At 30.8% G+C, this 19,039-nt stretch overlaps 1 protein-coding gene across 1 annotated transcript; it reads right to left on the reverse strand.

Moving 5' to 3' along the window:
• Gnf1 (germ line transcription factor 1) lies at positions 1 to 4,420 on the reverse strand. Its single transcript, XM_065508780.1, has 9 exons — positions 4,289 to 4,420; positions 3,462 to 4,230; positions 2,815 to 2,927; positions 2,094 to 2,737; positions 1,904 to 2,037; positions 1,223 to 1,800; positions 1,004 to 1,155; positions 275 to 944; positions 1 to 211 (listed from the first exon to the last, which is right to left on the reverse strand). Exons 1-9 carry the CDS (start codon positions 4,295 to 4,297, stop codon positions 101 to 103), a joined length of 3,180 nt encoding a protein of 1,059 aa, XP_065364852.1. The 5' UTR covers positions 4,298 to 4,420; the 3' UTR covers positions 1 to 100.
• Positions 4,421 to 19,039: the final 14,619 nt, after the last annotated feature.

Genomic DNA, 19,039 nt, shown 5'->3' on the forward strand with positions numbered 1-19,039 from the left:
TTATCATTACAAATTATTTTTTTATTCTGTAATAATTGTAGAAATAATACAACAAAACTTAAACGTGCGTATTTATATAGATATATATTAATAAAATAACTTATTTCTTAGGTTTAGCTGCAGCTTTAGGTTTGCTGGTAGTAGCTTTTTTGCCTGCTGCAGCCTTCGAAGTAGAAGCTTTAGTAGTTGAGGAAGAAGTTTTCTTTTTAGCCTAAAGAAATAAAAAATAATACAATTTAGTACTTGTATACATTTGCATAAATAAGAAACCAACCTTAATTAAAGCATCATTTTCTAAAGCATCATCCTTCTCATCTTCAGATTCTACATTTGCAGAACCTTCTTCTCCCTCCTCCATAGCCAATTGGTCCATATCATCAGAAGCTTCAGCTCGCTTCTTTTTAACGCCAGCTGTAGCTGAGTATGTGTAAGCCAGTACTTCCTTATTGTAGGCTCTTGTTAGAGCGGCCTTAACCTTACCGTCTACTTTATCCATGGGACCCTTCTTACCCGGCCAAGTTGTTAGTTCGATTAAACCATCAATATCCTCCCGCAAGAGATGATATTCCTTAAGAGTAGCTAGAGATTCTTCTATACCATCTAAACCCTTGTCTACCAAAGGTTTAACAATTTTATTAAGTAAAAATGGAGCATAATCTAGGCGCACAGACAGACGAGAACCCGAAGTTCTCAAGCGGGTATGATCGTGAATTTCTTGGGCCAAACGGCAACGTTTGGTGGAACGAGAATTTTTACCCAGCCAGCCGGGAAAGTTAATTTGTCCAGTTATATGACCGCTCATATATTCACCGGGCATAACAGAACTAAAAACAGCCTGGGTGGGCAGCAGAGCCCAAGCCATACTAGATCGTATTTTTTTGTCTACTAAATCTCCCAAACTTAAAGCATTTGCTGTTAAAGCCACTTTTTTAAGAACTTCAGATCTGTATAAAAAAATTCTATTCTAAAAACGAATTTTGATTAAAATTAATAAAAAACTTACTTGGGTCCCGAGGGACTAACAATCAAATAATTTTGCTGCACAAACAAGGGAGCCAAACTATAGTCATGGAAGAACAAATCACATTTATCATTAAACGACATGGTTTTGTGTTCATCTGCTGAGAAAACTTTGCGTACCACCTCCCAAGGACCCTTTAATACAAAAAAAAAAATAACATTAAATTTATGATCAGCTAACTTTAACAAAGAAAACCCTTACCATTTTCAAATCCTTTTCAGCTGTTTTCTCACCATATTTCTTAGACTCTTTGTCGGAAGCCAAGTTGAGATCTTTGCCCGCACTAAGCAAAGATATATGATTTATCGATTGCCGTATATCATTATTGGTGGCCGCTATGATTTCATCAATTTTACCCGAATCCAGTTTAATATTTTCCTTGGCACAAATACTCATTATTCTGCCCTTGATCTGTTTCAATTGGGGACGATTGAAACGCAAATCATAACAATAGTTTACCAGCGAACGCATTTTCTGATGATTACGGTCATTACACATGCATATAATGGGGACCGAAGATTCCTTAATGAGACCTATTAATTCCTGGATGCCACCACGATCCTCATTGCCCGCCATACCATCTACCTCATCCATAATGAGAACATGCTTTTTGGTAACAGCCTGGCTATCGCCATGGAAATAGCCATACAAAGACTTGTTGGAAAGTAATTCGGAGACCTCTTCTTTAAGCAAACGTTTGCTGCGTGTATCGGAGGCATTAAATTCCACAGCATCAAAACCCAATTCCTTGCAAACCAAAGTGGCAGTAGTAGTTTTACCTTTTAAAGGAAATTAAAAAAAAATAATTTAATATATTTTTGGCAAATAAAAATTTGTGTTGTTCAAACGGAATAACAAATTGTTTTGTTTTTGTAAACTTACCTATGCCGGGAGGACCGGATAGCAAAGCGGCTTTAAAAAAACTACCATCATCATTTTTGGCCCAGGGATTTGGTTTTTGCAATTTCTTTTTACCATCATGATTTATATACCATTTAGATAACCAATTAGTAAGCCTAACAAGAAAATAATTTTTAAGTCTTTAAAATTTTTTATAATAATTAAGACTTACTTGTATACATTACTGGCTGCTCCCTGTTGACCTATAATATCTTTTACTGTGGCTGGTTTATATTTATCCACCCAGGTCATCATATCTTCTGTAACGGGTGGAGGTCTGGGGAATTCCTGTTTAATCTCCACTTCTTTTTTAATTTTAACTTCTTGTTTAACTTCTGGTTTTTTATCCTCCATTTCTTTTTTAATTTTATGGCTGCCGAGGTTATTATTCAACTCCTCTAACTTTGGTTTCTTTTCTGTGGGAGATTCGAGTTTCTCTTTTTTAATTTCCACTTTCTCCTTTTGTTCCTTCTTTTCCTTGCTTTCCCCTTTCTTTTGTTTGGGACTAGTTGAGGGCTTCTCACCATCATCTCTAATACTTGAGTCATGCGATTGTTCTTTCTTCATGCCTGATTTCTCACGTATTAAATTCAAGAAATCATCTTCACTGAGAATTTTTACACCAAACTCTTCAGCTTGAGCTAGTTTTTTGGGACCAGAATCTTCGCCAACTATAAGATAATTCAAACGTTTGCCAACAACTGTCATGGTTTTACCGCCATATTCTTTTATAATAGAGCCCGCTTCATCACGTTCCAGTGACTCTAGCACACCAGTAACAAGAAATGTTAAACCGGCCAAACAATTGGGTTTGCCCTGTAATGAAAGGGAAACGATTTTTAAAATATGTAAGGTTACAATTATAAGATTAAATTTATTAATATAATTATTACCTTAGGAACTTCTTTGCTTCCAGGATTTAATACTGCAGAACGATTTTTAAATTTTTGATACAACATGGCGGTCATTCGTTTACGTTCGTGACGTTCTTCATCCGATAAGACGCCTTAAATGGTTAGAAATAATTTTAGAACATATTAAGAATTGTTTTTCACGTTTATTCAAACAAATTACTTAGGTCTATTTTGTGTAAAATTTTATCAGAATTGTCACATAATCAACATATTTGTTATGACTGCTGAAACAGTAATTCTGTGGAACATTTGTATGTGGTCTAAGGTGAAATCATGGACCTTGCCCATTTTCATCACCATACAAACATCCACAGAGAGTATTTGTGGCAAGCTGGCTCCTTTCGTTTGGGCCCTATCATGTCTGTTATCGATAACAGATATACGGACGAACACAGCTAGTTCGTCTTAGAACCTTATGAGGATCCAGAATATATACTAATGTGAGTCTGTGACAAATATTTTATTACAAACGGAATGACAAAATCAATATAACACCCCATTGTTTTTTGATGGTTGGTATAATAATTGATCCCACAAACGCCAAACTAAAACAAGTACTTGGTATGCATGCATTCTAGAACTAGCTGTGGAACTAAAAATTCTAAACAATAAATAATTAAACTTACTAGATTCCAAATCCTGTTGTTTTTGTCTCGGTTTCTTATTTTTAGGTTTATCTTCTTCTTCGTCGTCGTATTTAGGAGATTTTTTCTTATGTTTCTCTGATTTGCTCGTTTCCTTAGGTGTAGTTTTTTCCTCTTTTTTACCAGATGATTCCTTTTTCTCCTCCCTTTTAGAAGATGATGATGATTCCTTTCTCTCCTCCTTTTTAGATGACGATGATTCCTTTGTCTCCTCCTTTTTAGAAGATCTCGATGATTCCTTTTTCTCCTCCGGTGACTTCTTATGTTCCTGACTATTGTTTTTATCTGATTTCTTAGACTTTTCCTTAACATTGTCCTCCTCTTTTTTGTTACTTTCTAAAACACTTTCTTCCAAATCGATTTCCATCAGACTCTGATCGATTTCATTGTCTTCAAATTCAAGCATAGCTTTCTCTTTCGGTTTGGCTGACTTTTTAGCTTCTACACGTTTAGTTTCACCACCAAACAAGGACATAGGATCAACAGGTCTGACGGATGCCTTTTTGGGTGATTTTATTTTGTTCAAGTTTGGTTGTTTTTTGCTGCTGGGTGGCGAGGTAGTAGCTGTGTTTTCCACTTTAGATTTTTTGGCATCTCTCGATTTGGAGACTTTAGGCGATTCGGGTATATCATCATCTTCATCACTGGAAATTACGCGAGCTTTACGTTTTTTGGGCTCAGGTTTGTTATCTTTAGACTTGTTGTGGCCATTGGTAGAGGTTGATGCTTTTTGAAAAAATGAAGCTATAGTCTGAAAATAAAAAGTTGATAATAGAAAATATAAATGTATAATAACTATAACAACTTACCGGCTGCATTTTTGTATTTATTTTCTTTTAATTCCAAAGAGTAATTTAATTAATTTCTTTATTTATTATATATCTGTCATGAAAAATTTAATTCGCGCAATTTGCTAGACGCGAATGCTTCTTCTATTTTAAAACACTCAGATAGAAGTGACAACAAAAATGACAGTTTAATATAAGGTTGCCATATTATTAAATTATTTTTGAATTATATTTTTTGGCTAGATATAAAAAATCGTGGTGAATTTAAAATTACCAAGGTCATTATCATCCTAAAAGTAGGCAGCAGTTTTTTCTCTTCTTTATAATAGGTTGTGAAATTTGCTAGCTTGCACAACGACGGTGTGTATACCTACTACATGTGAAGTGTAAAATTATTTACCGTTAGACAATACCACCTATTTGTATACCCTTCACCATCGTGAGAATCAGGATAACCAAATCATTAATATAGACAATATGGATATCTTATGATAGATAGATAAGGCTATAGTAAGTTGGACCTACAATTTGTCAAAATCGGGAAAAAATTTTTAACCCGAATTTTATTTAAAAAAAAAAAAATTGAAAAAACATTATTAGAAAAGAACACGACCAAACTACATTTTTTTCAGAAAAGAACACAAAGAAAGGTAAAAGGCAGAATAAATGCAGCATTTATGACAGAAAAGAAAACACCATTAGATATTCATAAATTTTTTGTTGAAAAATTTTTTTTTTTTAAAAATTAAAAAAATTTCAAAAAAAAATTGGAAAAAACTTTTTTTAAAAAATTCAAAACAATTTGGAAAAAAAAAATTTAATTTTGTTTAAATAAAAATTTTTAAAAAAAATATTTTTAAGTATAATTTGGTGTAGGGCATATAAGATTAGCGAATTTTTTTTTCGCTAAACATTAAAAAAAAACAAAAAAACAATTCGAAAATTTTTTTTTTCAAAAATTAAAAACAAAATTTTTTTTACCAAAAAATATTTAAAATTTTTATTTTGAAGTTTATATAAAATTTGGCAGAGCCGAATATAGCTCTCTTACTTGTTATACCCTTCACCATCGTGAGAAGGGTATATATAAGTTTGTAATTTCTACATTTTTCATTTCCGACCCTATAAAGTATATATATTCTGGATCCTTATAGATAGCGGAGTTGATTAAGCCATGTCCGTCTGTCTGTTGAAATCAATTTTCTGAAGACCCCAGATATCTTCTGGATCCAAATCTTCAATATTTCTGTCAGACATGCTTTAAGCAAAATCGGTCCACAAATGGCTGAGATATGAGGATTTTTGACCTATATCTGGATTACTAAGACATTAATATAGACAATATGGATATCTAATGATAGATATTTCAAAGACATTTGCAACGACGTATATAAGACCATAGTAAGTTGGACCTACAATGGGTCAAAATCGGAAAAAAACATTTTTTAACCCGAATTTTTTTTTCACAAAAAAAAAATTGAGAAAACAAAAAAAATAATTTTAAAATATAAAAAAAAAAATTTAAATTTAAAAAAAAAAATTAAAATAGAATCGAAAAAAAAAATTTTCCAAAAAATTAAAAAAACAACTGGAAAAAAAATTAAATTTTGTTTACCTTAAAATATTTAAAATTTTGAAGTATAATTTGGTGAAGGGTATATAAGATTCGGCACAGCCGAATATAGCACTCTTACTTGTTTTTATTGATGTCCAAAAATATTTATTTTCTTCAGCTTCTATGGCTTTTATCTATTGATCTCCAACGACCTCTAGCCAGAGACTTATATAAAATTAAAGCTTGAACCTACACGTGTAAGCGTATTTTTAATAGAATTTGAAATTTCAGCTCATTAGGATCATAAATGAACTTTTGGCGATTTTGTTTAAAAATTTGAGAACCGAAGTGACCAAATTTGAGGGGCAACGTACTGGCCTCCATCACCCCTAGGAAGCTGAACAACTGTAAATTAACTCCTCTGCTACAACCATGGGAAATTTCGTAATAATATCTCTAATAATCAGCAAAATCGGAGATATGAGCAAAAAACCGGGACAACCTCGATTTTTGATCTATATCTGGATTACTAAGTCATTAATATAGACAATATGGATATCTAATGATAGATATTTCAAAGTCCATTGCAACGATGTACGGCTATAGTAATTTGGACCTACAATGGGTCAAAATCTGGAAAAAAAAATTTTAATACGAATTTTTTTTTCATCAAAAAATTTTTTTTCCAAAAAAAAAAAATTTGGAAAAAAAATTTAAAAAAAAAAATTAATTTTGTTTACCTAAAAATATTTAAAAAAATTTATTTTGAAGTATAATTTGGTGAAGGGTATATAAGATTCGGCCCAGCCGAATATAGCTCTCTTACTTGTTTTTTTATACAATTGGATGTTAATGATGTCCAAAAATATTTATTTTCACCAAATTCTATGGCTTTTATCTGTTGATCTCCAACGACCTCTAGCCAGAGACTCATAATTGATCATAAATGAACTTTTTGCGATTTTGTTTAAAAATTTGAGAACCGAAGTGACCAAATTTGAGGGGCCACGTACTGGCCACCATCACCCCTAGGAAGCTGAACAACTGTAAATCAACTCGAAAACACCTGCTACAACCATGGGAAATTTCGTAATAATATCTCTAATAGTTCCCGATATACCGAATTATTTCCAAAAAAAGTTTCTGAACCTATAAAAATAGTCAGTGATTTAATTATAAGTGAGGGAAAAGTTAGGAAATAATAATTTTCAACACAACATAATAGATCTATTATTATAATTTCATGGTTGTGATTGATTAGACATCAACAAATATATTAAAAGTGAAAATTATATATAATTGTGATTATTTTAATAGTATTTCGCTCACGCTTGTTGGTTGGTATTAATCCACACTATTCATTTAATACACATACGATATTTTAAAAGATCTATCAAACTGTGTGGCAACTCTCAATGCTAAGGGTTGCATTTACTGGTGCTGCGATAAATGCAGTTGCAAAAACTGACGAAAAATAACGGTATCAAACCATGACGAAATTTAAACAAACCTTAACGAGTATTTATGTGTATATATGTGTTTATTTATCTCTTTGTTTACACAAGTATTTTTATTGGAAATTAAATAACAGAGAAATAATAGAGAACAACAACAACTAATGAAACAAAACAAATCGATTTGTAAAATGGCAAAGTGACAACAACAACACTGTGATAAATAGGCTTAATGAGTTAAATGTGAGAAAGGCGTTAATGAAATGCAAAATTCATGTTAATGAAAACAAATGAGCAACGAAAGTGACTGACTGAGATCATAAGCAAAAGCAACTAATTAAAAAGAGATGCCAGCTTAATTTAAACATTTATTTCCGTTTCGAAAATAAAGTACCAATAATTTTAATTAAAAAAAAGGTTTCTATTGTAAATTAGTATTTTGTGTATTACAAGTTAGCCGCCTAGTTTATAGAGACACAATGTCTGGTGAATTTTCGGAATCTTTTGAACACACACGTTGCTTTATTTCTGATTGTGTCAGTTTCTTTTCATTAATTTGTGTGTTGTATCAAAAAAAAAACGAAAAAAAAACTTTACACAGTATGGCGCAAAATTTCGTATTATTTCCACTTGAAAATCCGGCGAAATAAGAAAGAAAAGCAATGAATGACTGACGCTGATGATGATGCTGCTGCTGATGGAAATGAAAAGATTCAACGCTTTTTAATGCGTACAAATTTATAGAACAATAGCGTTGAGATATAATTTTTTTATATTTCATAGCTGTTCCTCTCAATACTTTTAATCAATCATTTAATCACTTTTTCTGTGTTGGTCTTTCAAAAACCAACCTTTATATTAGTTTTTAGTTGAGTGTGTAAAAGAATGTGAAATGTTTTTTTTGATTTGAAATAAGAAAAAATGTATTGAAACACAAGAAGTATATGAATCGCGTTAAAGATGTGGTTAATGATCAGATAGAGATGATGGTGTCGGCATAAGGCGCGAAATTAAGCAAATTAACGTTTAAACAAAAAAAAAAAAGAATGAATGTAATGTTGTGAAATTTTTAATTAATGAATATTTATTTTGGATTTCTTTAAAACCCAAACAAAAGAAAACAATTTGTTTCTTTAGTTTTTATTTATTTCTAGTGAAATCGTCTTTTCAACATTCATAGCATGTAGTTAATGACAAATTAAAAGGGGTTGTTTTACATTTTTTTGGAAAAAAATACATTTTTCTGAACGGATAGTAAAATAATTTCACTAATGAGTCCAATAAAATTCTAAGCGTCTGATTCTGAAACAGAAAATAGCTCAGGTTTCAGTTTTCAAAAAATTTTAGAGTGGTTTTTACAAAAATATTTGAATATTGTGTTCCGTTCGTATTTCTGAATTAGGGGGCAAATCTTTTGAATTATGTATATATAAAAAGTGAGTGACAATATGATGGAAACTTTTTCAAAAATGCGGCATTTACATTATATGGCCCATCTTTTCAAATCGGGTTTTGTTTTTAATAACTTATATGTCCGAAATTGGCTTGATTCGTTCTTGGCCTCAAAAGATGAACAGTTCTTTAGGCTTGGAATCCATATGTTCCAAGAAAGATGAAAAAAGGTCATAGCTAACAATGGCCAATACCATGATACAATAATTGTACAAGGTAGATTCACTAGGGAGAGTTTTCAATATTTAGCCCTATAACGTCAAACTTTGATTTTAATTTTTTTTTCATATTTTCTTTTGTTTGACGTTACAAGAAATGTATAATTAATGTGCTGTTTTTCTATAGCGAATGAGCGTTTTGAGTGCACGTTTTACATGTATTTTGTTTTTGTAACAATAACAAAACACATGTTAAATTTCCACTCAAAGTACTCGTTCGCTATAGAAAAACAGCACATAAGAATTTATTTTTTACTGAGTGTACCTTATGTTGTTGTATCATGGCCAATACTAAATTTTTTTTAAAAAGTTTCGTTTCCGTTGATTTTATATTCGTCTTCAATTTCTTTTCCACATGTCTAGTAAATTGATTTGAACCTATGTACATATTTTAACAGAAATTAGCTAGTAAATTAGTTAGATTGATTGATATCAATGTCATTTTCAAAATTTAGAAAAGATTTCATCCAATTTAATAAATTGCAAATTAGAAATTTATTTTATGAATTTCTCTTAAACTTCGCCTTACAATCCCAAGTGACAAATAATTTTTGTAAACTTTTGATAGATGACTGTTAAAATTTAAACAAATTGTTATTTCTTTATTTAATTTAAAAGTAATTTGTACTTATACATTACTTTTTTATAATCGTACATCAAATCCTTATTTAAACTCTTTTTTATTCGTAGAAATTAAATTATTTTCGCTTAAAATACATCCGTCATTATTAACATCAACTTTGTCATTTCATTAAAATACAAAACAGTGTCATGTCAGTGGTGTTTGTTTACTCTTACCCACTCTCTTCTTGGCTCTCTTTCGCATTGCTTGACTCTGTAAATCACATTATCCTTTTAGGGATTTTCCTTCTTCTGGCATTTTATGGGTGTTTGTTTGAATACCCTTCATCTTGCAGTGTATGATGGTGGATTGATTTGCAGAATTTCCTTTAAACTAAAGGTCGAAATTATATTTAAAATCGTTATAGAATAGCTGCTATAGGATTAATGTAAATTTTATTATTAGGTTTATACAAAAATATAATTAGAGCTGAGTTAGAGTCAGACTATAGCTATAAATAGTTTTTTAAATAGAGCCGGATTGGAGATAAAAACGGTCCATGTTGGATTAATATTATTATACTTATAATATAGTAGTATATCATGTAAATTATATAATGTAATTGATTTAATTTAAACTTTATTTTCTTCTTTTAAGAGCAACTTGAATAAATATTTCGAATTTAATTCGAATTTTCGAACATATCTTAAACAGCTTATATTCTGAAATTATATAGAAAATACTTTAAAATTTATGACAAATTTATAAAGTTTTTCAAAATTTTTAAGTTCGAAATTGGAAAATGTATGAAATTGGCCTGAAATAAAATATTTTTTTTAAATTCTCATGATTTAGAGATTATTTAAAAAGATTTCAAAAAATTTTCGAACATAAGTTCGAATTTTCGAATTTAATTTAGAATTTTCGAACATAACATTGCATTGTTTTTCAAAATTTTAGAGTTCGAAATTGAATAATGTAAAAAATTGGTCTCAAATAGAATTTTTTAAAAAAAAATCCTCATGATTTCGAAATTGGAAAATAAATAAAATAAAATATTTTTTTTTTAAATCCTCATGATTTAGAGATTATTTAAAAAGATTTAAAAAAATGTTTGAACATAACTTCGAATTTTCGAATTAAATTTAAAATTTTCGAACAAACATTGCATTGTTTTCCAAAATTTTAAAGATCGAAATTGAAAAATGTAAAAAATTGGCATCAAATAGAATTTTTTTTTTAAAAAAATATTCATGATTTAACGATTATTTTAAGAGATTGTCATCAAAATTCAGTTAAAAATATTAACCTACAAAAAGTTAAATAAAAGCTTATAATAAATTCGAATAGAGCATCATCAATTCGTATACGATAAACTTTCGAATAATATTGGGTTGGGTTTTTGATCTGTCCCCTTTTCAAATAAAACCATATGCATAAGTATGAACGTTCACTTGTTGTGTTGAATGTATGTTGTTTAACCTTATTACAAGGATTATTTCACTTTTAACATTTTATATCAAATCATCGAGTAATAATGAAAGTTGTGATTTATTTCAGTTGTTGTTATTTTGTTTGTTTTACCCAAAATCAGGGGTGTTATTTGTAAGTTGGGTACCAAAAAGGGTGTCTTTTACTGCAGAAGTTTATTTCTAAAAACAATTTAAAATTTTCATTTTATTTACTGTTTATGTGATGTTTTGGGGGCACACAGAATTCCACAAAGTGGTTTGTTGTGTGAAAATGTAAAAAAAAATAAATGTTGTGGGCAAACTTTTGTAATCGGCAAGTGTTTTAATTTAATTTTTTTTTTTTTTTAGTAAAAAAATGTATCCAAGGGGTGAATAAAATGTGTGTAGGACTCATAATCCTTTTTAAACTGTGGTGACTTTTCAGAATTGATTCTAGATGAATGCTAAACAATAGTAATTTTATAAAATTACAATATTTAGTGTAAAATTATTATGTAACAAAACAGTAGCCATACACAATTTTTACAAAAATTTTACAAATTACAAAATATTAATTATTTCTAAAAAAAAGTATTTCTTTACATTTTTATCAGCTGACTTTGACATTTTCCGAGGTTTTTCCTAAAACATAAATCATGTTGTTTTTGCCTTGTTGTATTTGTTGCCGTGGCGTAGCGCTGTCACCTTATTAAATTCGCCTTGCTCCCACTACTGAGAAAAGTGCAATTGTACTAAATTTCCCATCCCTGTAATACACTGACACACAAACATACATAGTTTTGACAACATTCACTCAAACTTCAGTTTCGGTTATAATTCTTCACATTTCGGCTGCTTAGTTATTTGATGTTAACGTTTTTTAATATTTTGTGTTAAATAAAGACAGAAAATTAAAATATTTTTGCATAAATATATAATTCAGATGTCACTTAAAGTATTTCTATCAAAATTTATACAAAAAGTTGTTAACAAATATTACAAAAAAGTGTTACAAAATTATTGTTCCACCAAGTTCCCATTTTTTTGTTAACAAAATGAGTAACAGAATGAGAGAGTGCTAACAAGTGTTGATGTTGTTAGTTAGTGAAAAGAGGAGGACGAAGAAGTGTTGTTGTTGTTAGTTTAAAAGTAAACAAAGCTAAATAAAGTGCAATACATACTGAAATTATGAAATGCAGCAGGTTGTCAAATAATAATACAGAAATAAAAAACTTGCAATTATTAAAAATGGAGTGGTTTTGCAATAATAATAAAGTATGGCAAATAAATTTGCATAAATAATTTCTTTAAAAATAGTTGTTTGTTATTATAAAAGTGCAATAATTAAAATAATTCAAACTGTATGAAAGGGAAGAAGGATTTTATATTAGATGCAGTACAAGCGGGAAGCTGTTAAATTAGTAAGTACATTGTTAATATTTTATATAATTTATTACAATAACAAAATATGTATTAGTAAAACTCATATCCACACAAATTGATCGGGCTTTTTAAAAGTAGTTTTTCGCGCGACAAAATACACATAGCTTAATTTTGTTGATTTTGATTATTATTACCATTACCATGAGTGTTAGCAAGGGTATATGAGGAGCCGCAGAAGAATAGGTACTTTTTTGGAAATTTAAACATTTTGGGAAATCGATTTTTTCTAGAAGTTTCAACCCAAATATAAAAATACCAAAAAATCAATTTGTAAATAAAAATTTGAAAAAGTACCTTTTGTTCTGCGGCTCCTTATATATGTATAAGTTTGTCATTCCGTTTGTAATTTCTACAGTTTTCATTTGCGACCCCACAAAGTATATTTATATTCTGAATCGTTTTATTTAGAAATCAACTTTCCGTAGCCCCCAAATAACTTCCATACATGATTCATATATCAATATATCCGTTATAGACCCGGTTCGGTTGGACAAATCGGCCCACAAATGGCTGATATATAAGGAAAAAACCAGGACAACCTCGATTTTTTTTACCTATTTTTGATCTATATCTGGATTACTAAGTCATTAGTGTAGTCAATATGGATATCTAATGATAGGTATTCCAAAGGCCTCAGCAAAATCGGTCCATAAATAACGGAGATATGAGCAAAAAACCGGGACAACCTCTATTTTTGACCTATTTTTGATCTATATCTGGATTACTAAGTCATTAATATAGACAATATGGATATCTAATGATAGATATTTCAAAGTCCATTGCAACGATGTAGATAAGGCTATAGTAAGTTGGACCTACAATGGGTCAAAATCGGGAAAAAATATTTTTTAACCCGAATTTTTTTTTCATCAAAAAATTTTTTTTGTCATAAATTTTTTTTCAAAATAAAAAATTTTAAAAAATTTTTTTAAAAAAATTTGGAAAAAACTTTTTTAAAAAAATATTAAATTTTGTTTACCTAAAAATATTTAAACAAATTTATTTTAAAGTATAATTTGGTGAAGGGTATATAAGATTCGGCACAGCCGAATATAGCTATCTTACTTGTTTTTTTTAATTTAGGATAATTTTTTTTATGATTTCGGTTGTCGAAATAGTTAAGAACTTAAATTATTAGAGAATTCTCGAAATAAGTTAGATCGTTCATCTTTCACCCAACCTTACAGTTAAAACTGTAGTTTTTAGTTTTTTTGACGTATTCATAGCTCGAAAATCGCATTGAAATAATTAAAATCACTATGAAAATGGTGGTTCTGTTAAAGTTACATTTCGCAGCTTTTTCTGAAAAAAATTATTTTTTCAGACGAAGCCCATTTTCACTTGTCAGGGTATGTCAACTAGCTAAATTAACGCCTTTGGGCTTTTGAGAAGCCTTTGAATGCTCTGCTTTATTTTTTGTGGGGCTATGTGAAGGACAGAGTCTATACGGAGCCAATCGAATCGATTGCAGCCTTAAAACTCAAAATCCGTTATGTGATTAACTAAATAGACCCGCCATTTTGCCAAAAAGTGATTCAAAATTTTGATGAAAGAAACGACATCTGTCAGAGTTGTCATGGTGGTCATTATTTGCCAGATATAATTTTTCATTCACAATTGCCGAACTTTTCTCTACGTATTACAACAAAAGTTTGAATAATCTTCATCTAAATTTGTTGCTTTATTTTGTTTTAGAAAACAAAGTTCTTGTTGAAAAACCCTACAAGAATACACTGACTGCAACCCTCTGCCACTATTTATATACACAGTGCCAACTTCCAGCAGTTTCATGAATTATCTTAACGGAAAAAACTAGAATGTTCTATTTCTAGAGCTTTTATCAGTTTCAATGTTAATGTTAGCAGCTTTAACATTTACTGTTGCAAAATGTAAAATGTTGTGCAAACAAAATGTTTTCTATATACTTTGGTATTTTTTCCAAATATTCGCTTAAGCAAAGCGTTGATTCACTATAGGGTTCAAAACTAGGCCAAAATGATCATGTCGCTTAGTGGCCATACGTTCACATTGAATATATAAATTCGACCTTTGTCCTTTAATATCTCTTGTGGCTTACTGGAGGATTTAACCTGAAGATATGTATAGCAAATATCTATATTAATCATTCTGTGTTTAGCAACTTGTACTGTCAATATTTCGAGCGATTAATAATTGTAAGTGTCAAAATAATGTGTGATTTATAAAACGAAAATGTTACCTATTATCGAATTTTTGTACCTTTTAAATATAAGTCCTAATATGCTACATTATGTGTTAATTATATTGTTTCTAGTTAAATTTAAAGAATTAGAGACCTAACCCCAAAATTATATTTAATTAAATTGTTATAATTGTCAAATATCACAACATGTTGCATCATATGTCTGTGTTTTATAATATAAAATATTACTTGGTTGACACAAATATGACACTTTGATTAAAATCTCAAATTAATCATGATTTAAATTAGCAAAAGCCTCAAATTATAACTAAAATAATACATAAATATATGTAAACTGCTAAAAATGTTAATTAAATAAAACATAAAATAACAGATTTCTATCAAAAATACATAAATATTGTAAAAGTAAAACCACATGGTGAGTTTACATGAAAAGGAAAGAGGAAAATTAAGCAAAAAGGGGAGGGAGGTTGTTAATAATACAGTCTATCAGAAATACAAATATGACTTAATGAATAAATTTACTTAAATATTTAATTTATTTTATAAACATTATTTACATGATTACTCGTTTAAACATTTAGTCAAGTCATATAAGTAGTAAATGGAAACATTATGTAGATGAATGAATGACTATGGCTGGCTGGCTGGCTGGATAATCACCATAAATGATTGAAAATGACATTATTATGGTGGCATACAGGGTGTTTACTGCCTACATACACGACTATTATACGCCATTTTACTACTTACTTATTTTAAGCAAATTAATCATAGTCATTGTACTCGTAATCTAAATCTAAGAGTTGGGGTAATCGTTGGAATATCTAAGGGAGGAAAGGTCTCACAACAAGTGTATAAATCTAAAAATTATTGTGTAATTTTCTATACTCTAGAGATTTGTTTTAGTTAATACGATATATTGTTGTTATTAATACTTAATGTAAACATTATCGTTAAAAATTTTAGGGTTTAATTTTGTTCTTTGTCTATTTAACTTTTTTAAACACCCCCCAAAGATTTGATTTTTAACAAGAAATGTGGTAATGAATATTGCCTTAGACATTTTACGGTTATGGTTATTTTTTTTAAAGATTTTCTTTTTTGCAAAACCGTGTAATATTCTTATGAGATTATAGTTAAATTAGGGGAAGTATTCACATTTAAGGGGAATGAAAATTACTTGGTTATTCTAAACAATTCTCAAACAGACAGCCAGCTATGGAAATTGACACACGTGGGTTATCCATGGGTCCCCTTGTGATACCTGGAAAGATAATGGTTCCCAGCTGTCCAGTTTTTAGTTAAAACCAAACCTTCCCGTTGCGCATACCTTCTGACGCCTAGACTTTACAGTCTTTGGTTGGTCAGTCCCGGCCATTGTAAGATAAGCTGCACTTATCTTTATCATGGCAACTTCTGTAGAAGGCATTATATGGGAGATTTACAGGCCTGTCATATATTTTGATCGGAATGGTCTCAATTCCGTAGTTTTTATTCCGATTGGTTTCGTTTTAGGTTCTTCAGATTCCGTGTAATTTATTAATTCCAAAATTATTCAATAATTCTGTATTATAAAAGCAAATAATTACAAAGAAATATCAATTCCACTTTGAAAACTGAAAGTGGTTTCAATCCGAAAGAAATTTTCAGTTTACTTTTTTGGAAGAAGCAAAATACGGAATTAATTCCATTTTCGATAGGAATGGAATTCTGTGACAGGCCTGTTAATCTCCTAGCTCGCAAACCGATCAGGCAATGAAGTGTGATCACTGCAATCACTTTTCTTAATCGTTGACATGTAATGTTTATCAGTGTTGCAGTTCTGCGACAATCATAATAGCATCAACTGGTTTTTGTCGTCTCACATGTGGTCTCATCATGAACCCAATGTTTGTCCATTCCGACGTAAACGGAATTTCAATCGGTCGATCAACCTCATAACACCACAATGGTTCGGTATTCTAAAAGTCCCCATCAAATTTAGAGCCATCAGTGAAGATCTCGATTGTATTCATCAGTCGAGTGTTATCGAGTCTAATGGCTGCATTAAGAGCGATGCCCCTGGTCATAAGATCAACCGGGAGCCAATTTAGCATGGCAAAGAGATCCTTAGATGGTGTGGTGCGAATTGTATCATTAGTGACGAGGTGGTCAACGTTGTGTGGATTTATCAACAGCCATTTGGTGTTTCTGGGCGTAATACTCCAGGTTTTTTCTATAGCCTTTCTACATGAGTAAATTTCCACAGCGGCCTTAGACACTCTCGTTTGCATGTTATGATTCCAAGATAGCTTTGAATCCAGGATGACTCTTAGATATTTGGCGCTATCGGAAAGGGTCAATTCCACATCATTAACGTGGTAATCAAAATATGTGAATCATATACTTCCTTGAAGAGAGTACAAGATTAGGGGGGTTATTGTGTAATTTGATTCCAAAGAGAAGATTTTCGAATATCCATGTATAAAGCATACAAATTCGAATGAGTTTCCTTTTGAATCTAATTACACAATAACTCCCCATATTTAGCGAGACACACACACAGCAAGTCCACACTTGATGATCCAGGCGCAGGTCTCCTAGTCTTGTAACTCATAGAGTCAAGCTCCATGAGTAGTGAATTTATTGCAAGATTCCATAGTAGGGGTGATAAAACACCACCTTTCGGAGTGCCGCGATTTTCCATCCTGTAGACTCTTTGGACATGGGATTCACACTAAGTCCACACTTGATGTTCCAGGAGCAGATCTCGTAGTCTTGTAACCCATAGAGTCAAGCTCCATGAGTAGTGAATTTATTGCAAGATTCCACAGTATAAGTGATAAAACCAAACCTTGAGGATTCCCGCGATTTTCTATCCTGTAGATGGTAGTTGCACCCATAGTAGATGAAATGACCCTTGGACGATGATGGACAGATTGATGGTCAGTTTCGGGTAACATTGTTGAAAGTTCCTGTTATATCCAAGAATATTCCCCATACTCTAGAGCATTGGTCTCCAGCAGTTTCTTATATATGTGAAACCGAAATAAAAAAACGAACATGAGTTATTTACAAGTGTTGCCAGTGAAGGATATTTTCATAAGAAATTTGGTTCAGTGTACACACATCATAACACTAGAATACGAAGCAAATCTATTGTTGTGAGAGTTTGGTTAACAATGCTCTAGAGTCAGTTCAATGTGAGCCACAAGCGAATGCAGCGCACTCTAAAAGCATTTGTCCTTCATGTAGGCATGTTGAGAGGCAGATAGAAGATCGGATCCAATCGATATTCTCAAGTGAATATTAGTCAGCCTTACCAAAGATTTCGGAAGGAAGGAAGATAGTATAATATTTTTATATTGCTTAAGCTTCGTATGGTATGAAGACGACGTTACTCCTGGTCCATGACATAGGAATGTAAAACCACTCGAGCCTGGTATTATACATAGATCCGAATGAGCCAGGGCATAATAGGAACAGACTTAGGCTCATAAGGTTACTTTAAGAACTCTCGAGTATCTTAAGAAAACTATATCCAAGTTAACCTTAAGCATACTTCCCTTAATTTACATTCATTACTCACAGTGTCTCTAAAACGTATGCTCATTTACTTTCCTATGCCAATAAAAAAGTATCTACTTTACATCATTTAAATTTAATTCCATTTTTATTTAATTTTGACTTTTTAGCTTTTCCATCCATCCGTTTTATTTGTTTGCTTTTCGCTCATAAATACGAAAATCAAATATTTGTATGTCACTGTCACCGACTGAGTGAATTTTGTGTCTGATGATGTTTATTTATCATGGGAAAATAAGCATGTGGTTGTCGTTTCACTGCACTTACATACTTACCATATAGTAAGCACTGTGCACTGTGTCGCTTGTTTGTTTGAATTTTCGTATTTACAACAACCCTTGTTGTTGTTGATTTTACGGTGTCCCCCGAGATACAATGTTTTCTCGCTTGTTTATTTTATTTATTATTGTATAAACAATCTGGCTAATGATACTTAAATAGATTTTTGTTTCCATTTGAGCTGCTGGCTGCTATAACGAATTGCATAAAATGTTATGAATTTGAATTAGAAATAATGTTGATGATGATGATGAGAAAATAATGCACGTGTCTGTGGGTCACCAAATTTTAATTGTGAGAAGTGTGTAGACTTTTTTAGATATTGGTAATTTATAACTTTTTTTAATTATAATTTGTTTTTTTACTTTGCAAATAATAAAAAAAGTATTTGTTTTTTTTTTTGCGTGAAAATATAGTTAAAAAAGTTTTACAGTGATCAATGTTCCTGAATTTATATGTGATAAATCATTTCTTGCTAAATCAATGCTATTACTCTATTACTTTCGAATCTCACAACCGTTCAGTGAGGATGTAGCGTTGGGTGTATTGTTGATATAGCCAATGTTGCTTGGAAAGGACAATATTTGTCAATTCTATAAAAGGTTTAAG

Source organism: Calliphora vicina, chromosome 1 (assembly GCF_958450345.1).
Source record: "Calliphora vicina chromosome 1, idCalVici1.1, whole genome shotgun sequence".
In the NCBI taxonomy this organism is placed as follows: domain Eukaryota; kingdom Metazoa; phylum Arthropoda; class Insecta; order Diptera; family Calliphoridae; genus Calliphora; species Calliphora vicina.